This window comes from Jaculus jaculus, chromosome 16 (assembly GCF_020740685.1).
Source record: "Jaculus jaculus isolate mJacJac1 chromosome 16, mJacJac1.mat.Y.cur, whole genome shotgun sequence".
Taxonomy (NCBI): Eukaryota; Metazoa; Chordata; class Mammalia; order Rodentia; family Dipodidae; genus Jaculus; species Jaculus jaculus.
Window position 1 is genome coordinate 70,856,547 of NC_059117.1, and position 17,725 is coordinate 70,874,271.

Genomic DNA, 17,725 nt, shown 5'->3' on the forward strand with positions numbered 1-17,725 from the left:
AGAGAGTGTGTGGGTGTATGGGCATGCCAGGGCCTCCTGCCACTGCAAACTAACTCATGTGCCACTTTGTGCATCTGGCTTTGCATGGGTACTGAGGACTCAAACCCAGGGCCATCAGGCTTTCCAAGTAAGTGCCTTCAACTGCTGAGCCATCTCTCCAGCCTTTGAATTTTTTTTTTTTTTTTTTTTTGGTTGGGGGGGTTTCTAGGTAGTGTCTCACTCTAGCTCAGGCTGACCTGGAATTCACTATGTAGTCTCAGGGTGGCCTCGAACTCATGGCGATCCTCCTTCCTCCGCCTCCCAAGTGCGCCACCATGCCTGCCTTAAATTCTTAATAATGCTTTTAACAAAGGGCTCCATTTGTTCATTGTACACTAGGTCCCACAAATTATGCAGCCAATTCAGCCAGGAATTTATAATTCCTTTTAAGTACGCTTACTGTCTGCTCCCAGTGGCCACACTTGAGCTCCACAGGACACTGAGTGATCGGGACTATTCCTCGTTCAAGAACCTCTTCTCCAGTTACAATGGCTGCCTGGCTAGTGTTTCCCTTTAAAGTGATTTCTGGTTGCATGGACAAAACACCTGGCAAAAATCAGTTTATGGGAAGACGAGGATCATTTCAGATTCTAGTCCATTGTGACACCAGCAGCCGGTCCCATGCAGCCAGAGCGGAAGCAGAGAGAGGGGTGAGTGCCCCGGCTCGGGCCGCCCTCTCCTCTTCCCATGGCGCAGAGCCCCTGTGGGTGGGATGGTGCCACCCACGCTGAGGTGGGTGCTCCCACCTCAATGAACCCAGCCAAGATGATCCCTCATGAGGCTGTAATTCTAGGTCCTGTCAAGTGGGTGATCACAATGGTTCTCTTTAGTTGTAAAAGTACATCTTCAAAAGAAGCATCATCACCCTACTAAAAAGCCATTGTTGCTGTGATAGCGCACGCCTTTAATCCCAGCATTGGGGAAGCAAGAGGTGAGGATCAGTGTGAGCTCGAGGCCAGCCTGGGTTAGAGTGAGACCCTTCCTCGAAAATATCCACCACCACACAAGCCAAAAAAAAAGGAGCCATTGTTACTTGGTGATGGTATACAAATAAATATAATGAGGGCCAGAGAGATGGCTCAACAGTTAAAGGTACCTGCTTACAAAGCCGGACAGGATGGGTTCAACCTCCTCTACCCCAGTGCCCATAAAACCAGATGCACAAAGTGGCACATGCATCTGGAGTTCTTTTGCAATGGCAGGAAACCCTGGAGCACCCGTACTCATTCATTCACTGTCCATCTCTCTCTGTGTGTCTCTGCCTCTCTCAAATAAATAAATAAAATAATAAAAGTTGAAAATAAAATAGACAAATGAACATTAATCAAAATATCTATAGGAAATTCATCCTTTTTTATACACACACACACACACACACACAAACTTCAACTGCATAACCTAGGCTTTTTCTCCATGGATTTACAAGTTCAAAGAGCCCCTAGGGACACACACACACACACAGAGCCTTTGTCCCTGTTGAGCAGTCGGAGTCTCGTGTCCTGCGTTCAGAGCTGAGCTGCCCAAGGCCATCTGGTAGACCGCCTAAGTTAGCACAGTCTGGACACTGACCAGTAGAGAAGGGAACTGGGAACGTGGAAAGAGCTGAGAACTGAGAGATGGAAAGTCTGTGGCTTGGGGGGTGTGGATCCACAAAGCCTCTCAGAGCAGTGGTTCTCCCCGCTAACCCCGCTTTGTGTCGTAGTGCTCCAGGGAGTGATGTTAAGATGCCAGCATCTAGTCTCCACTCCAGGTCACTTGAATGACGCCCCCTCTTTCTGCCCCCATCACCCTCCTCTAAGAGAAGTGCAGTGGGGAGCTGCACCCCCAGGATGCTCCCTCCACCAGGCTACTGAGCTCTGTGTCCTAGAATAAATGGGTCCCTGGGTCATTAGAACAGAAAAATGAGAAAAAGCAGGAGTCATTTCTCCTCAGTGACAAATACCTTATTTTCCTTCCTCCCCCAGATGCCAACCTCCTGGTGAGATTCCTCGCAGAAATTCCCGAGGGCACACTGGTGCTGGTGGCCTCCTATGATGACCCAGGGACCAAGTAAGTGGGGAACTCTACCTGTCAGGCCACATGGTAATGCCAACCAAACTACTCCCACACCCCAAGTTCCCTTCTCCACTCTCCTGCCAGGACCACCCAGCAGCTTACACTGAGGAAGTAAGCAGGGGCTGTGAGGAGTGACGTCCTGTCAGGTTTGTCCTGGTCTTCATGACTGCGGTGACAGAGAGATGGAAACTCTGCTCCTGGCCAACAAAGGTTGGTTGGCTATGGAAATTGTGAGAAATGGTGATTTATGCATAAGCAAATGTAGGAAGATACATTGAACCACAGAAATATTAATTGCACGGATTAAGCACATAAACAGACATGAGCCACACAACGCTGTGTAGGACACTGGTGAGCTGCATACTGTGTGACCCTATGAAGTCAGGGCACTTAGCGATGTTGCCGTTGTCATGGCTCATAATAAGGACGCTCCCAAGGTTCACACAATAGCTAAGTCACCTAACAACGCATTTCTCAGAACGGGTCCCATCGTTAAGCTGCATGTGACTGTGTTAAAATGTTTACGATGGTAACATCAAGGGAGAGAAGCGAGATCTATCTTTCAGTTACTTGTTTATGGTGCCCCGTATTTGCCAAATGAACGTGGGTAAAATCCACAGACAGAACAGGACTGTTTTAACACCTTGCCAACCCCTCCCAAGGCCCTCTTAAATGAGACGTTCTCAAGGTCCCTCACCCAGTCCCCGCCTGTGAATTCGGGGTGCTGCCCTGGGCGGGATCTACACACAGTGGAGGGTGGGGCAGGCCCTTGAGGACCCCGATGTCCTTCAGTCCACCCTCGCTCCATCCACGCATCGTCTCTGACCCTGTACAGGATGAATGGCCAAATCAGGAAGGTGTTTGCCGACCTGGGGAGTTCCTACGCAGAGCAGCTGGGTTTCCGCGACAGCTGGGTCTTCCTAGGAGCCAAAGACCTCAAGGGTAAAAGCCCCTTTGAACAGGTGGGTTCCTGGCCGCCCTCCTGTCTCAGGGAGGGCTGGCTGCATGAGGAGTCATGTGCCAGTGAAGACAGCCATTGCTCTAGGCTGTTGGTAGGGGAGAACTAGCAAGGAAGGCCACCCGCTGCCAACCGCCTCCCTTCATGATGGTCCAAGGGCCGCATTGCAAGAGGCGGCTCCTACCTGAATGCACAGGTGTATACAAGAAGCCAAGTGCAGAGACTGGGAAAGGAGAAAAGAAAGAAGGCACACACACACAAATGAGCCACAGCCAGGTGTGGTGGTACATGCCCTGAATCCCAGTACTCTGGAGGCAGAGGTAGGAGGATCGCTGTGAGTTCAAGGCCAGCCTGGGATCACAGAGTTTCAGGTCAGCCTGGGCTAGAGTGTGACACTACCTCAGGGAGAAAATAATAATAATAAGCCTGGAGGAAAGGAAGAGAAAGAAATGTGTAAAGATGCAGCCTGAGGGAGGTTGAGCCCAGAGCAGGATGCCTGGCTGCCGGTCCTGGCTGTCACCCTGGCAAGCCCCCAAGTCCCTTTTGAAGTGCCTGATAGAGACAATGAACTCACACCAAGAAAGGGACATAGGAGACCCTACCTGGGCATACGGAGGAAGCGAGGAGGGTTTGCGATTAGGGCTTTAGGATTACAACCTTCAGGGGCTGCCCCTGAGCAGAGGGCTCCTGAAGATACCGGCTGTGGAGTTAGTTTGAAAAGTGAGCAGAGCTCGGGGAGCCCCCCCCCCCCGGAAAAGCTGGACCTTCTCAGCTGCCAGATGTGGGGCCCAGCTCTGTGCATCAGGTCGGGGGCAACTGTAGAAGCCTGAGAGAATGATCCAGGCCTTCCCAGCATGAAGGGAGGACATTCAGCCACATCCAGACCCCAACAAGGGAGCTGTCGATGATGCAGGACGCTGGCAATGAGACACAGCGGCGTCCAGCGAGTGCAGCTTCTGCTCAGACGTGCACTGAGCAAGTTAGTCACAGCATATTATTTCACAGGTTTTTAAAAGTATTTATTTATCTATTTGTTTATTTGAGAGAGAGAGGCAGATAGAAAGAGAATGGGTTCACAGAGGCCTCTAGCCACTGCAAATGAACTCCAGGTGCATGCGCCACCTTGTACATCTGGCTTTACATGAGTCCTGGGGAATCGAACCTGAGTCCTTTGGCTTTGCAGGCAAGTGCCTTAACCACTGAGCCATCTCTCCAGCCTTCACAACACATTACTTAACACTCCCAGTTAGGCGTAGATCTGACCCACTCCACGACACGGATACACTTCTCAGGCAAGCCAGCCTCCACGAAGATGTCCTGTGTCCTGTCAGGACAGCCTCCCCAGCAGGGCACAGAGAACACCATGGAAGGAAAGGGAGTCAGGAGACGGCGACGATGCCAGAGCAAAGGTCAGGGAGGACACAGAAGGCTGCAGTTGGAAAGGCTGCAGGATGCGGGGACACTTTTTTTCCCCTCCATAAACTAAGCCTGGGCGTTTTAAACTCAGCCATAACTGATTTTACTATTCTCTTATCAGTAATGTTCACAACAGTTTCACCCCGGGCCAGTAGGGGAAACCACGGGGCAGTGACTTCAGCTCTCTGTGCCTCAGTTTTTCTCTCTGTACAATGGGGTGACACTACGCCCCCTCGTAGGGCTGTGGTGCAGGTTAAATGTAGACGGCAGCTCAGTGCTCCAGGATGCGTCTTATTGATCACATTATTGTCATTTGGGGTTTCATAGGAGGCTGATGAAGAGGGGTAAAGCTCTCCAACCCCCTAAAATCTTGATGTCCTCGCAGGGCACAACAGACAGTAACTAGGCCCTGACAAAGGGCTGTGGACAAAGGAGTGAGCCAGTTAAGTAGTAAAGGACAATGTCCATGGTGGCCATGCGTCCTAAACTGCCTCCCCACTGTCTGAAATCTCTTCTTTCTCCTCCCTCTAGTACTTAAAGAACAACCCCAACACGAACAAATATGAGGGGTGGCCGGAGCTGCTGGAACTGGAAGGCTGCGTGCCCCGGAAGGTATTTTAGGGTGTCAGTGGCCCCTCCTGATTTAGGAGCAAAAGTCCAGGGTTGCTGGAGCTGGGCCAGCAGGGAATGGCCCAGGAAGAAGAGAATGAACTCCCCGGAACATCTACACGCAACGGCCAATCATCCCTGCCCACAGGGACTCGAGGACCCAAGAGCCTCTCACTGGCCTGAGATACTCACTCTGCAGGCTGAGTGGCCCCCTGGGAGAACAGGTGTGTGGTCATCATGAACTGCCCATGGTCAGCCCCCAGAGGGACTGGCTGCCCACACTTGAGCAAGATTAAATTCTATTTTTGTTGACCTTGAAGGTTCTTTCCCACCTCTCAGATTGCCTGACTTTTCCCCAGGGATGGCACCGGTTGAGTCTCGGTCACCACAGGCTATGGGTCTGGGCAGGCAGGGGGCAGCTGCAATGGAACAGAGCTGCCTGGGATTTGTCTGAGGCACAGAAAGAGTCCTTGGTTCCCAAGACAAGCCAGAGCAGGGAGGGGACAGAGGACATCATCCCAACCATTCTTGGAGGACAAGCTGAGGGTGCCGGGTCCTGTCAAAAGAAACATGCGCATGACTTTGGGGAAGTTCAGGAAGTACATTTGGAGACAAGATAGGGACAGGGGACAGCCAATAACGGGTGTGTGAGATTACTTTTCTCCTTGCTGTGACAAAACACCTAACAAAATAGCCAGACGTGGTGGTGTACGCCTTTAATCCCAGCACGCCTCGGGAGGCAGAGGTAGGAGGAACGTCATGAGTTCAAGGCCTCCCTGAGACTACATAGTGAATTCCAGGTCAGCCTGGGATAGAGCAAGACCCTACCTCGAAAAAGCAGGAGAGGAGGGGAAGGAGGAAGAAGAGGGAGAAAACAAACAAAAGCAACTTAGGGAAGGGAAGATTTTAGTCAATAGATGCCCAGGATTCAGTCTATCAGGGTGGAGGAATGAGAGACGCTGGTCAGAGTGGATACCAGTCAGAAAGTAGAGAGGGTGAACTGGAAGAGGGACTAAGCTCTAAAACTTCAAGTCCCGCCCCCGGTGGCCCACTTCCTCCCGTGGGGCTCCACTGGGGGAGCAAGGTGCTCAAACCCATGAGCTTCAAACCACAGCATGGGCGTATTGTCAGCCCGGCCACCACTCTGGGGGACTGGAGCTAGACTTCTCCAGGAACACCAGGAATCTGTTTAGAACATGAAACCTCAGAGACATCCTGTGGGGTGGAGGAACTGGTCAATCGTTTGGTAACGAGTCCTGGCATCTGGAGTAATGTGAATTCCTGCGAACCCCATGTGGAGAAAGCCACAGTAGCTTCCCAGTGAGCACTTAGCCATGTCACTGCCAATAGCTGGTAGACCCCTGGGAAACTGTGAAGGGTATGGGGGAACAAAAGACATGGTGGCAAACCCGGCCCAGGAGGTCTGGGAAGGAGCCAGCGCCCAGAGTGCGCTTGAATCCTAGGAGGGGCTGGTGGAAGGAAGCATGCGCCCGGAGACTCCCGGCGCCACCACGGGCAAGAGTGGCAGAGGACTCTGCATCTAAGTCCTGGGACTAAGCAGGGCTTCAGCTGTGCCCAGGGCCCGGGGAAGGGAGCAGCGAAGGGTGCGTGGGAACACAGACTGCAGGTGCAATGGGGGCAGGTGGGACAGGCTTGAGCAGGGATGACAGAAGACGCCACCCAGACACCTCACCTAGTCCCTTCCGTCTCACCCGCAGGGGTAAAGGGAACCTTGCCACCGCCACTTCCACCCACGTTAATATAATGCTTGGGGAAACATCCGGGCAGAAACCCCCCTTGGAAAGTAGCATGAAATAGTCATAAACACGTCTGTACGCTTGGAGACAGTTCTTCGCAGTGAGCCAGAAGACTGGAAAAGTCTGAAGGGAGCCAATGAAGACATCACGGGAAAGTAAGTGCAGGGCTAGGCACAGAGCTCTTGGCAGTGCCCACGGTTCTAAAAGGACCCGGTGTGGCCACGTGAGTTTAAGAGAAGACGCTGGGAGGCCACACTACTCGATGTGTTATAGGAGACAGGACATGTAACTGGCTCGATCAGAAAACTGGGGAAACAGGGCTAAGGAGGCGGTTCCGTCGTTAAAGATGCTTGCTTGCAAAGCCTGTCAGCTGGGGTTCAGTTCCCGGGGACCCACGTAAAGCCAGATGTGCAGAGTGCTGAGTGCACATGTCTAGGGTTCGTTTGTAGTGGCAAGAGACTCTAGATCACCCGTATGCATTGTCTCACCCACGTACCTGTATACAGACCCCAGTCTGCGCGGGTTGACGGGTCATGTCTCCCAGAAGCAATGCTCCGAGGACGGCCACACCCGGCTTCCTGGACGCTGATGCTGACAGCGACACGCACTGCGCGTCTCTCAGCTTCACCTCCAGGGCGTTTGTGACCCCAGCACCGACCATCTCTGCACTGAGGCAGGAGCACGACCCGGGGAGCGCCGCACCCACACCCTCACAGGGCAAGCTCACGCCCTCTGCCAACGGCCAGGCTCCAGGGGTGGTGGAGGAACTGGGGTCCCACAGAAAAGACCACCAGGCCCAGCCACTGCGCGCTGGACTGGGGCCACAGCCATCAAGGGGCGCTATGGCGGCATCAGCGGAGAGACAAGCAGGTGCCCGGCCCCCGCCTCGAGGCCAAGGAAGGCGTCAAGGGGGGTCAGCAGCACCGGAGCCCTGGGGATGGCTAGGCGTCCCTCAGCAGGTGGGAAGAGGAGTGGAGCCAGCCAGGGAAACACGAACCAGGCCTGGAAGGACCAAAGGGTAGAGACAATAACACAAGAATTTCGGGTTCCTCTGCCATGAACCAATACTATACGCAACGCACTGATAATTTTGGGGTGCCTCCAGAAATTAGCCTTTGAAGTGGAGAAATGAAATCCACAGACCAGAGGATGCAATTCAGAAAGGTTTTTATCATAGCTTAGAGCTTTAGGGGGGAGAATGAAAGGGGGATAAAGTCCAGAAGACAAGAGAAGACAGCGAGGTGGAGCGCTTGCCCAGGCAGACAAGAGGGGTGTGAGACGCCCACCCCGAGACTCAAGTTGGTTTTTTTTGTTTGTTTGTTTGTTTTTATGAGCCCCATGGATGGGTAGCTGAATTAGCCTGTTTAGTCCTGGTGCCAGGCGTCTTCTGGGGTTGGGACTTCTGGAAAAGAGCAATCTTCCCAGAAATCCTAATTCTCTAGAAAGGGCCTTCTCAGAAGGGCATGGAAGGATGCCCTAAGGGGCAGAGATGAGGAAAGGCCAGCGCCTTCTGATACTGCTGGCCTGACGTGAAGTGGAATGACCTGGATTTTCCCCCACAGACCAGAGGACAATGCCTGCACTTAGCCCAGAGAAAGCTGTTTACTTCCGGTTCCTGTCACCCTAAACTGTCTAGCCAAGTGTTGAAGTCAGGTTGGCGTTGCTGGCAGAAATCACCGTACTAAGAGCAGCTTGTGGGGGAAAAGGGTTTATTTTGGTTTACAGGCTCGAGGGGAAGCTCCACGATGGCAGGAGAAAACGATGGCATGAGCAGAGGGTGGACATCACCCCCTGGCCAACATAAGGTGGACAATAGCAACAGGAGAGTGTGCCCAACACTGGCATGGGGAAACTGGCTATAACACCCATAAGCCCGCCCCCAACAATACACTGCCTCCAGGAGGCGTAATTCCCAAATCTCCATCAGCTGGGAACCTAGCATTCAGAACACCTGAGTTTATGAGGGACACCTGGATCAAACCAGCATACCACATTCATTCGTTTGTTCTTTCTTTCTTTCTTTCTTTCTTTCTTTCTTTCTTTCTTTCTTTCTTTCTTCTTGTTTTATATTTGTGAAGAGAGACAGACAGAGAGAACAGGCTCACCAGGGCCTCTAGCTGCTGTGAACGAATTCCAGATGCAAATCACTTTGTGTTTCTGGCTTTATGTGGGTAGCGGGGAATTGAACTAGGGTTGTAAGACTTTGCAGGCAAGTGCCTTTAAGCACTGATCCCTCTCTCCAGCCCTGCCTAAGCAAGCTGTGTCTCTCCCAACCAAGACTGAGTGAGCAGAGCACCGAAGGCCCTGCTAGGACAGACGGAGGGGCTGGGTCCTGGGACGGAAACAACGCGGAAGTTGACGCTGGAGGATGACTTAATCATCTACGCAGCCTTTAAAAGCTCCTCGGCGCTGTGCGATGGCAGGAAAAGCCCGCTGTGTCATCCAGAGACGGAAGGTGGTGGTCTAGGCCAGGAGGGGACTTGGGGGTGGAAAAAGCAGGTTCCTGTCCTCAGTCTATTCAAAAGGTAAAATAGGAATGAAATTGGTTTTCTCATTGAGCTTGACAGTCCTCCAAGAATCTTAGAGCTGATGGTGGCCTCAGGCCTCTGCGATTGTCTCTGCCTCCTAGCTTCCTGCCAGGTGACTTCACCCACCCCCAGAGCGAGGCTTGGGAATTAGATGGCCTGTTCCACTGCCAACAGGGAGGTCTCCAGAAAGTGCAATTCTGAGTCTGACCAGCAGGTGGCAGCCCAAGCCAGACAAAAAAGACGCAGGACTCCCTGGACATAAACGGGCTGAATGTCCCAGGAATCTGTCCTTACATCAGTGACAGCATCCTGCCAGCAGAGTCGCTGTTTACAGAAACTCAGTGCAGAGCCTCACGTGAGCTAACCTCTTCTCATCCTCACGGTCCCATGGAACGGGAGCTGCGTCCTGCACAGGACTACAGGCTCCCGAGGGTCAAGTGACTTGTCCAGGCCTAGAAAGGTCTAGAATTCCGGTCAGGCCCCAACACTCCCGGAAAGGGGCTCAGAGACACCCTCCCTGAGAAGGTGCTGCCCAGGAGTCTGGAGGACAGAAAGGAAAGCATAAGACACAGATCAAACATGACAGGGAGGCGGGAAACACCCGAAGCACAAAGGCACCGTGGTAGAGACAGGCGCTGTGACCCAGAGCTGCCAGGGAGAGAGGAAGCCGTGAGGCCCCAGGGGAAGCCAGGCTGTGGACCTGGGCAGATTTTGTTCTGCTGGCCCTCCACCACCAAATGCTTTGTAGAAAGTCTCCCATGGGCTGGAGAGATAGCTTAGCAGTTAAGGTGCTTGCCTGCAAAGCCAAAGGACCCAGGTTCGACTCCCCAGGACCCACATAAGCCAGATGCACAAGGGGGCACATGCATCTGGAGCTTGTTAGCAGTGGCTGGAGGCCCTGGTGTGCCCATTCTCTCTCTCTCTTTCTCTCTCTCTCTCTCTCTCTCTCCCACCTCTGCCTGTTTTTATCTCTCTCTCTCTCTCTCTCTCAAATAAATAAATAAAAATTTAAAAAGTCTCCCAAGTGTGTGTTTTGTATGCCTCCTCAGGCCGGGCTCTGAGCCAGGGGAAAGGGACAGTGGCAGGATTTCTGGCTTCTGCATTTTAGGAAAGGGGAGCTGTGTTCAGAGATCATCTGGGACTCTCCAGCGGGTATAACACCATTGTCACTGTCATCGACGGCATAGTAACAGTGCCACCATCTCTCTGCTGTGGAGAATGGCTGTTTCCAGGAGCTCTGGCCAGACCTTCACTTTTCATCCTCATGACCGCGTGGGTAGGGCCATTGTAGCCCCCATCAGTCAAGCAGCAGCTTATATAAGCAAGTGACATCATACAATTGCTGCTTTAATGAAATGACGACTACACACACACACACACACACACACACACACACACACACACACACACACCACTTTCTTCCATCCCTGTGGGGGTCCGAGAGGAGGCTCCAAGAAATCACATCCTGTTCCCAAGTCCGCATGGCCATGAGGGGGCAGGGCTAGGGTTTAATCCCACAGTGACTCCAGCCTTAATTCTGCCCCCTGCTGGTGTCAGAGAGAGTCAGCGATGGCTAAGAAGGGGTCAGCACTTGGAGAACTTGGCCTCTGGCCTGAAATCCAGCCTCCTGACATTTTCCAGGCCTTAGCCCAGACCAGCTGCCCTCCAGCCAGAGGGTCGGCAATGAACGATGGAATCTGCCCTCGGTTTCCACTCTGGGACAGCCTGGTCCAAGTTTCTCCCAAGATCTAATAATGAAGCTGTCCAGCCCAACATCGATGTCCCCACACAGGCCTGCCTGTGCTCTGTGGCTCTCTGGCTGCCAAGGAGTGTGCAGCCAGGAGAGAAGACATCCGGCCAGCAGAGTCACCTGCCACAGCTCAAGGGTGGAGTTTGACACCATCCTACTTCTCTTGCTTCTCCTCCACCTTCCCAGTTGCCTCGGTTTCCCTTCCTAAGAGGAGTGGGAGGAGCTGCAGGAAGCCCAGGGGGCCTGTGAGCTGGCTGGGGGCACGAGGTGCCTCTGTCAAGATCAATCTTCTTAAGCTGTCTGAGGAGCTCCAGGCTTAGGAGTGGCTGTGAAAGCCACCTTTGTGCCTAGAAGAATGAGCTGTGAGAAGACAGAGAGAGGGTCCTGACCCCATGAGCCCCCGGGCCCTGGCTCCTGAGATCGGCCCCATCAGAGAAGATCCTGATGCCGCCCACCCAAGCCTGGTGCCCGAATCATGCCTTGGGAGCAGAACAGGGGGAGAAGGTAGGAGCCCTTGTGTGCTGGCTGCCTGGATGGGGGATGGCAGGCCTTGAAGGGAGTACCAGTCACCCACCTAGGGATTTCAGCCAGCTCTGCCCTCCCTCCTCCCCTCCCTCTGTCCCTTGCCTCCGGCTGGGATTCAGGGCAAAGCCTGTCTAATCTCTTCATTTCTAGAACAATCCAGGCAGACCAGTCTCTCTGCCTCCCTGGTCTTAAATACACCATCTGTCTCTGTGTCCCTTAGCAAGGGCTCCCTTGGGTCTTCTTCTGATGCCCCTGAAGGGAGGGGAGGACCCAGCCCAGGTAGATGAATGTAGAAGACAAAAAAAAAAAAAAAAGGTGTAATTATAAGCCAGGTAACCAGCTGCTGTAGGCATGTTATTCCCCATTTGTAACCTTGGACCTTAGCAGACACTACCTAAGAGGCTCCTTGTAGGAAATAAATAAATTAAAACATAGAAAATGTTTAGATTCAGGCTGGAGTGATGTCTTAGCGGTTAAGGCGCTTGCCTGCAAAGCCTAAGGACCCATGTTCAACTCTCCAGATCCCACATAAGCCAGATGCGCAAAGGTGAGGCAGGCGCAATGTCGCACGTGCCGGCGAGGTGGCGCAAGCGTCTGGAGTTCGATTGCAGTGGCTGAGGCCCTGCAGCGTCGGTTCTTTCTTTGTCTCTTTTTCTCTCTCTCTATCTCTCTCTCTCTTCCTCTCGCCTGACACGTGGATGAGCTTTGTTCTACTCTTAGAATTAAATCTATCACTTTCCAAGTAAGAGCCCTACAGACAGCTCAGCCGGCGCCTGTTTCCGCGAATGGGGTCTATAGCCCCCTTTCCGCGGCACCGTGGGACCGAGAGTGGGAAGGGAGCTTGCTCTGCGGCCCGTGCGGCCTCTCCTCCCCGACCTGCGCACACAGGCCTCCCGGGCCAGACTCGGGGAAGGAGTGAATTTGCCCACACCATCTGGCTAGGGGCCCAGCGCGCCCCTTGCTCAAGCGCGCAGACCCAGGACCTCAGTGCCCGCGGCGCTCTGACTGCCAGGCGGGCCTCGCGTAGCAAGCGCAGCAGGCACCTGAGCCCCGAGGACCTCTGCCCCCGTCTGAGGCAGAGGCGGGACCCAAGCTCACCAGATCGCCACCAGAAGACAGGGAGGAGCGGTCAGCACAGGACCCCACACTCAGCCCCACCCAGCACGCGGGGGGCTTAGAACCCCAATAACCTGAAAAGCACGGGGTGGGGAGGAGGGCTGGGGCGATGCTCGGTGGGTAACAGAGCTTGCTGCGCAAGTGTGAGTCTGTGAGTTGGATCCCTATGGATCCTATGTAAAAAAGCCAGATGTGTATGCCTGTAGCCCCCAGTACTGAGGGGGGGGGAGCTGAAGATAGGCAGGGCTCCCTGGGGAGCCAGTCTACACCAAAGCTGGGGAGCTCCAGGTTCAGTGAGAGACTGTCTTAGGGAAACAAGGTGAAAGGATGATGGATGTTTCTATTGATTTGAGAGGGAAATGAGTGAGCATGGGTGGGCCGGGGCCTCCGGTCACTGCATGTGCCACTCTGCGCAGCTGGCTTTCCACTGACGCCGTGGACCCGGACCGTCAGGCTTTACAAGCTTTTAACTGCTGAGCCATCCCTCCAGCCTCAGGAGAGAAACGGGAAAGGACACACGCCTGACGTCCGCCTCTGCACACGTATGCACAGGGTTCTCATGTGTATACACACACACACACCAGAAAAAAAAAATTGCAGAAGAATATGGTCACTGAGGCAAGGACAAAAACCGAATCTTAGCCAGGTTCCTTCTCCTGTGGGGAAACTATGTGACTGTTGGGAAAGGGATGACTTGGCCACACCAGAGTTTTAGATGAGGCCATCTTTGCCCCCTGAGGAATGCCAAAGGCATGGGCTTGCCTGGAGTCCCAGCAAAGGGTCAAGTGACATCAGGTGGCTGATTAGGCTAGCCAGAGCCCACCGTTGACCTGAGGGTCAGTCTCCCTGGGTGTGGCTATGACTCCATGGAGCAGTAGAGAAGAGTCGTGGACAATTCATCATGATGCCACGTGGGGAAGATGGTGGGACCGACAAAATGGAGAGACCTGGGAGAGGGACAGGGTGCAAGAGAAAGAGCTCGGGACCAGAAGCAGGAACGCGCACCACTGCTTCTGTTCTTTTCTGGAAAGTCATGACCTCCCCTGACACGCGGAGTGTCTTCACCTGCAGTCAGTCCCCTGCCGTGATCAGATATCCTGCAAAGATCCAGTGGAAGTGTTTATAATATGTGCAAGCAAATGCTTCTACTGCTGTTTAGAACATTCCAGAAGCTTCAAAAGTTTGACCAGGTGGGCATTATTATAGAGCTCAATACAAGCCTGGGTAGAAACCAATCTTTTTCTAAAAAAAAAAATTAATCAGTGTTTTATTATCAAATTCAAAGATCATTTTCTTTTATTGTATCTAATTCCTTCTTTATTACCAAAATTATTTTATTTATTGTTTTAAAATGGTTATACTCTTATATAGCCTCTTCCCTGCCACCAGTGCACTGAGGGCCCTCCTCAGGGGTTACTGGTGTTCACTGTGGGGCCAGGAATGCACCAGTCAGTCTATAAGAAAGGAAGACCACACCTCCAGATATCCTCCCCTACCCCACCACACACACACACACACACACACACACACGCACACGCACACGCACACGCGCACGCACCCTGTGGCTCTTACAATCTTTCTGCCCTCTCCTGAAATAATCCCTGAGCCTTGGTGTTGTAAGTCTACCTTAGTGTTGAGCTCTCTGCTATCTTTGGATTTCTATTTTTGATGAATTTCGAGTCTCCTCAGTGTCTGTTGCCATCTCCCTGGAGCTGGTTATGAGTCTAGCAGTTAGAGCAGCACTTGTGTTAAAATCGCCACTTCCTCTGCAGGGTCTCCTGGGGCCTGGAAGATGTGGTAATGGTGGCATGTGTCATGGTGGGCAGTCAGTTTTCTTTTCTTGTCATATTGTTAGATCTTGGATCTTCCAAGTATTCTCTGCCATCTGTAAAATAAATAAGTAAGTATGTAAGTAACTGATTGGGCTAGAGAGATGGCTCAGCAGTTCATCAGTTCATCAGCTTGCCTGCCAAGTCTAATGACCTGGGTTTGATCTCCCAGTCCCCACACACAGCTAGATGCACAATGGGACAGGCATCTGGAATGCGTTCGGAGCAGCTGGACGCCCTGCTGTGCCCATTCTCATTCATTCTCTCTCCCTCTCCCTCTCCCTCTCCCCGCCCCTCTCTGTGGTGGTTTGATTCAGGTGTCTCCCATAAACTTAGGTGTTGTGAATGCTAGGTTCCCAGCTGATGGATATTTTGGAATTAATGCCTCCTGGAGGGAGTGTATTGTTGGGGGCGGGCTTATGGGCTTTATAGCCAGTTTCCCCATGCCAGTGTTTGGCACACCCTCCTGTTGCTGTGGTCCATCTTTTGTTGGCCAGGGGGTGATGTCCACCCTCTGCTCATGCCATCGTTTTCCCCTGCCATCGTGGAGCTTCCCCTCGAGCCTGTAAGCCAAAATAAAACTCTTTTTCCCAGAAGCTGCTCTTGGTTGGATGATTTCTACCAGCAATGCGACCAGACTGCAACACTCTCTTTCTCCTTGCAAATAAATAAGCAAAAGTATGGGTTTTTTTTTAAACAGCAGATTCTCCAACCAAGAGTGGGAGCAGCTTGGATTAAAGGGGATAAGCATAGTTATTTCAGAGACTGTTTTGATGTGTACACCCACTCTTCTTAGCCAAAGAGCAGTGGAGGTTCTCTCTGGAGTCTATGTGTTTCCTGTCATAGGATTCTGGCTTTGTTTCCAGCACCAGGCCTGCGTTCTCTCCCCCTGAGAGGCCTCGTGTCCAGTCTGAAAGCCGTTGCTTACCCACACGCTGTGTGCCACTATTGCACACAGGTGCACCTCCTGCTCGGCTGGCTGATTTTGTAGTTTGCAGGGTCCTCTGCTTGTTCACACTATTGGTGACCAATGGTCCCCCAGCAGTTCACATGACTTTCCAGTGCTCTGAGGGCCAGCCAGGAGCAAACTGGAAAGCCATATTTTAGGCCCTTGCATTACACAGTAAGCCCAAAAGTTCTTGGAAAGTCCAGGAAATGTAACCTCAATGGACCAAGACACAGCTGTTGCAGTCAGGTTCACATTGCTGGTAGAAATCACCCAACCAAGAGCAGCTTGTGGGAAAAGAGGTTTATTTTGGCTTACAGGCTCAAGGGGAAGCTCCATGATGGCAGAGAAAACGATGGCATGAGCAGAAGGTGGACACCACCTCCCGGCCAACATCAGGTGGACAACAGGAACAGGCGAGCATACAAAACACTGGCAAGGGGAAGCTGCTATAACACCCATAAGCCTGCCCCCAGTAATACACCGCCTCCAGGAGGCGTTAATTCCAAAATCTCCATCAGCTGGGAACCTAGCATTCAGAACCCCTAAGTTTATGAGGGACACCTGAATCAAGCCACCACAGCAGTTGGAGGGTGACAGAGCCCAACATGGTCTGAACACTCCCTCTTCTGCCCACCCCCCAGGTCAGAGTACAAAGACTCCAAGCTTCCAAGGCTTTCCCCGCACACATCCAGCACCCAGGCTAGGTCTCAACGCCACCTTAAAAGTGCTGGCACCGCCCCTCCCCCCCCCACTCCAGAGGCAGAGGTGGGAGGATCGCTGTGAGTTCGAGGCCACCCTGAGACTACATAGGGAATTCCAGGTCAGCCTGGGCCAGAGTGAGACCCTGCCTCAAAAAAAAAAAAGTGCTGGTACTAAAACCAAGATGTTCAGTGATACCCCGATACTCAAAAGAAAAGGTTACATGTCACAGCTTCCAGGCATGGCAGACCAGTTGCCTTGTTCCATTGTCACATAGTTCTTGGAGGCAGATAGTTTTGCAAGCAGAAATTGGCAAATTCTAAGTCCTGTAGTCAGTGAGAGGCGGGATGGACCTTGAGCAGCCAGCATCCCTCAGTGAGCTCCATGGGGCATCAGGGTTCAAATCACATCTGGAACCCAACAGGCCACATGACCTAAGCTTGATGAGCCTTGGTTTCCCCGTCTGTTAAATGGGAAAATGGGGTGGTTTTGTCTCCCACCGGAGGATAGGAATGACTGATGGGTGAAGTTCCCACAGGGAAGAGTCCACTGCACACCCAGGCCGCCGAGCAGGGACCGCTGCAGGCCTGGACGCTAGAAAGCTCTGGATCATCTCCCCACACTCAATAGCACCTCAGTCGTCCATGGCTCCCCCTGCTTCTGGATCATCTCCCCACACTCAATAGCACCTCAGTTGTCCATGGCTCCCCTGCTTCTGGATCATCTCCCCACACTCAATAGCACCTCAGTCGTCCATGGCTCCCCCTGCTTCTGGATCATCTCCCCACACTCAATAGCACCTCAGTCGTCCATGGCTCCCCCTGCTTCTGGATCATCTCCCCACACTCAATAGCACCTCAGTCGTCCATGGCTCCCCCTGCTTCTGGATCATCTCCCCACACTCAATACCACCTCAGTCGTCCATGGCTCCCCCTGCTCTGACCCCGTGGATGCTCACTCAGTGCTCTACATTCATCTTCGTTAAGAGAATCTCCTGGGCTGGAGAGATGGCTTAGCAGTTAAGCGCTTGCCTGTGAAGCCTAAGGACCCCAGTTCGAGGTTTGATTCCCCAGGTCCCACGTAAGCCAGATGCAAAAGGGGGCGCATACATTTGGAGTTCATTTGCAGTGGCTGGAGGCCCTGGCAGGCCCATTCTCTATCTATCTGCCTCTTTCTCTCTCTGTCTGTTGCTCTCAAGTAAATAAAAACAAACAAAAAAGTTTAAAAACAAAAAGAATTTCCTGGCGGGGGAGGGGGTCTGGAGAGATGGCTCAGTGGTTGAGGTGCTTGCCTGTAAAACCTAACATCCTAGGTTCGATTCCCCAATACCCAAGTAATGCCAGATGCACAAAGTGATGAATGCATCTGGAGTTTGTTTGCAGCAGCTAACTTCCCCTGGCACAGCCATTCTGTCTCTCTTCTTTCTTTGCTTACAAATAAATAAATAAATATTCTTTTAATTAAAAATAATTAATAAGTGCCTCTTGGCAGTAAT

The 17,725-nt window shown here is 52.5% G+C and overlaps 1 protein-coding gene across 1 annotated transcript in view; it reads left to right on the plus strand.

Moving 5' to 3' along the window:
* Fam3d (FAM3 metabolism regulating signaling molecule D) overlaps window positions 1-5,396 on the plus strand; it is a 32,388-nt gene extending 26,992 nt beyond the window's left edge. The window contains exons 8-10 of the mRNA XM_045136052.1: window positions 2,004-2,088; window positions 2,930-3,056; window positions 5,000-5,396. Of these exons, the coding sequence (XP_044991987.1) occupies window positions 2,004-2,088; window positions 2,930-3,056; window positions 5,000-5,089 (302 nt within the window). The 3' untranslated portion in view covers window positions 5,090-5,396. The remainder of the gene's footprint in view (window positions 1-2,003; window positions 2,089-2,929; window positions 3,057-4,999) is intronic.
* Window positions 5,397-17,725: the final 12,329 nt, after the last annotated feature.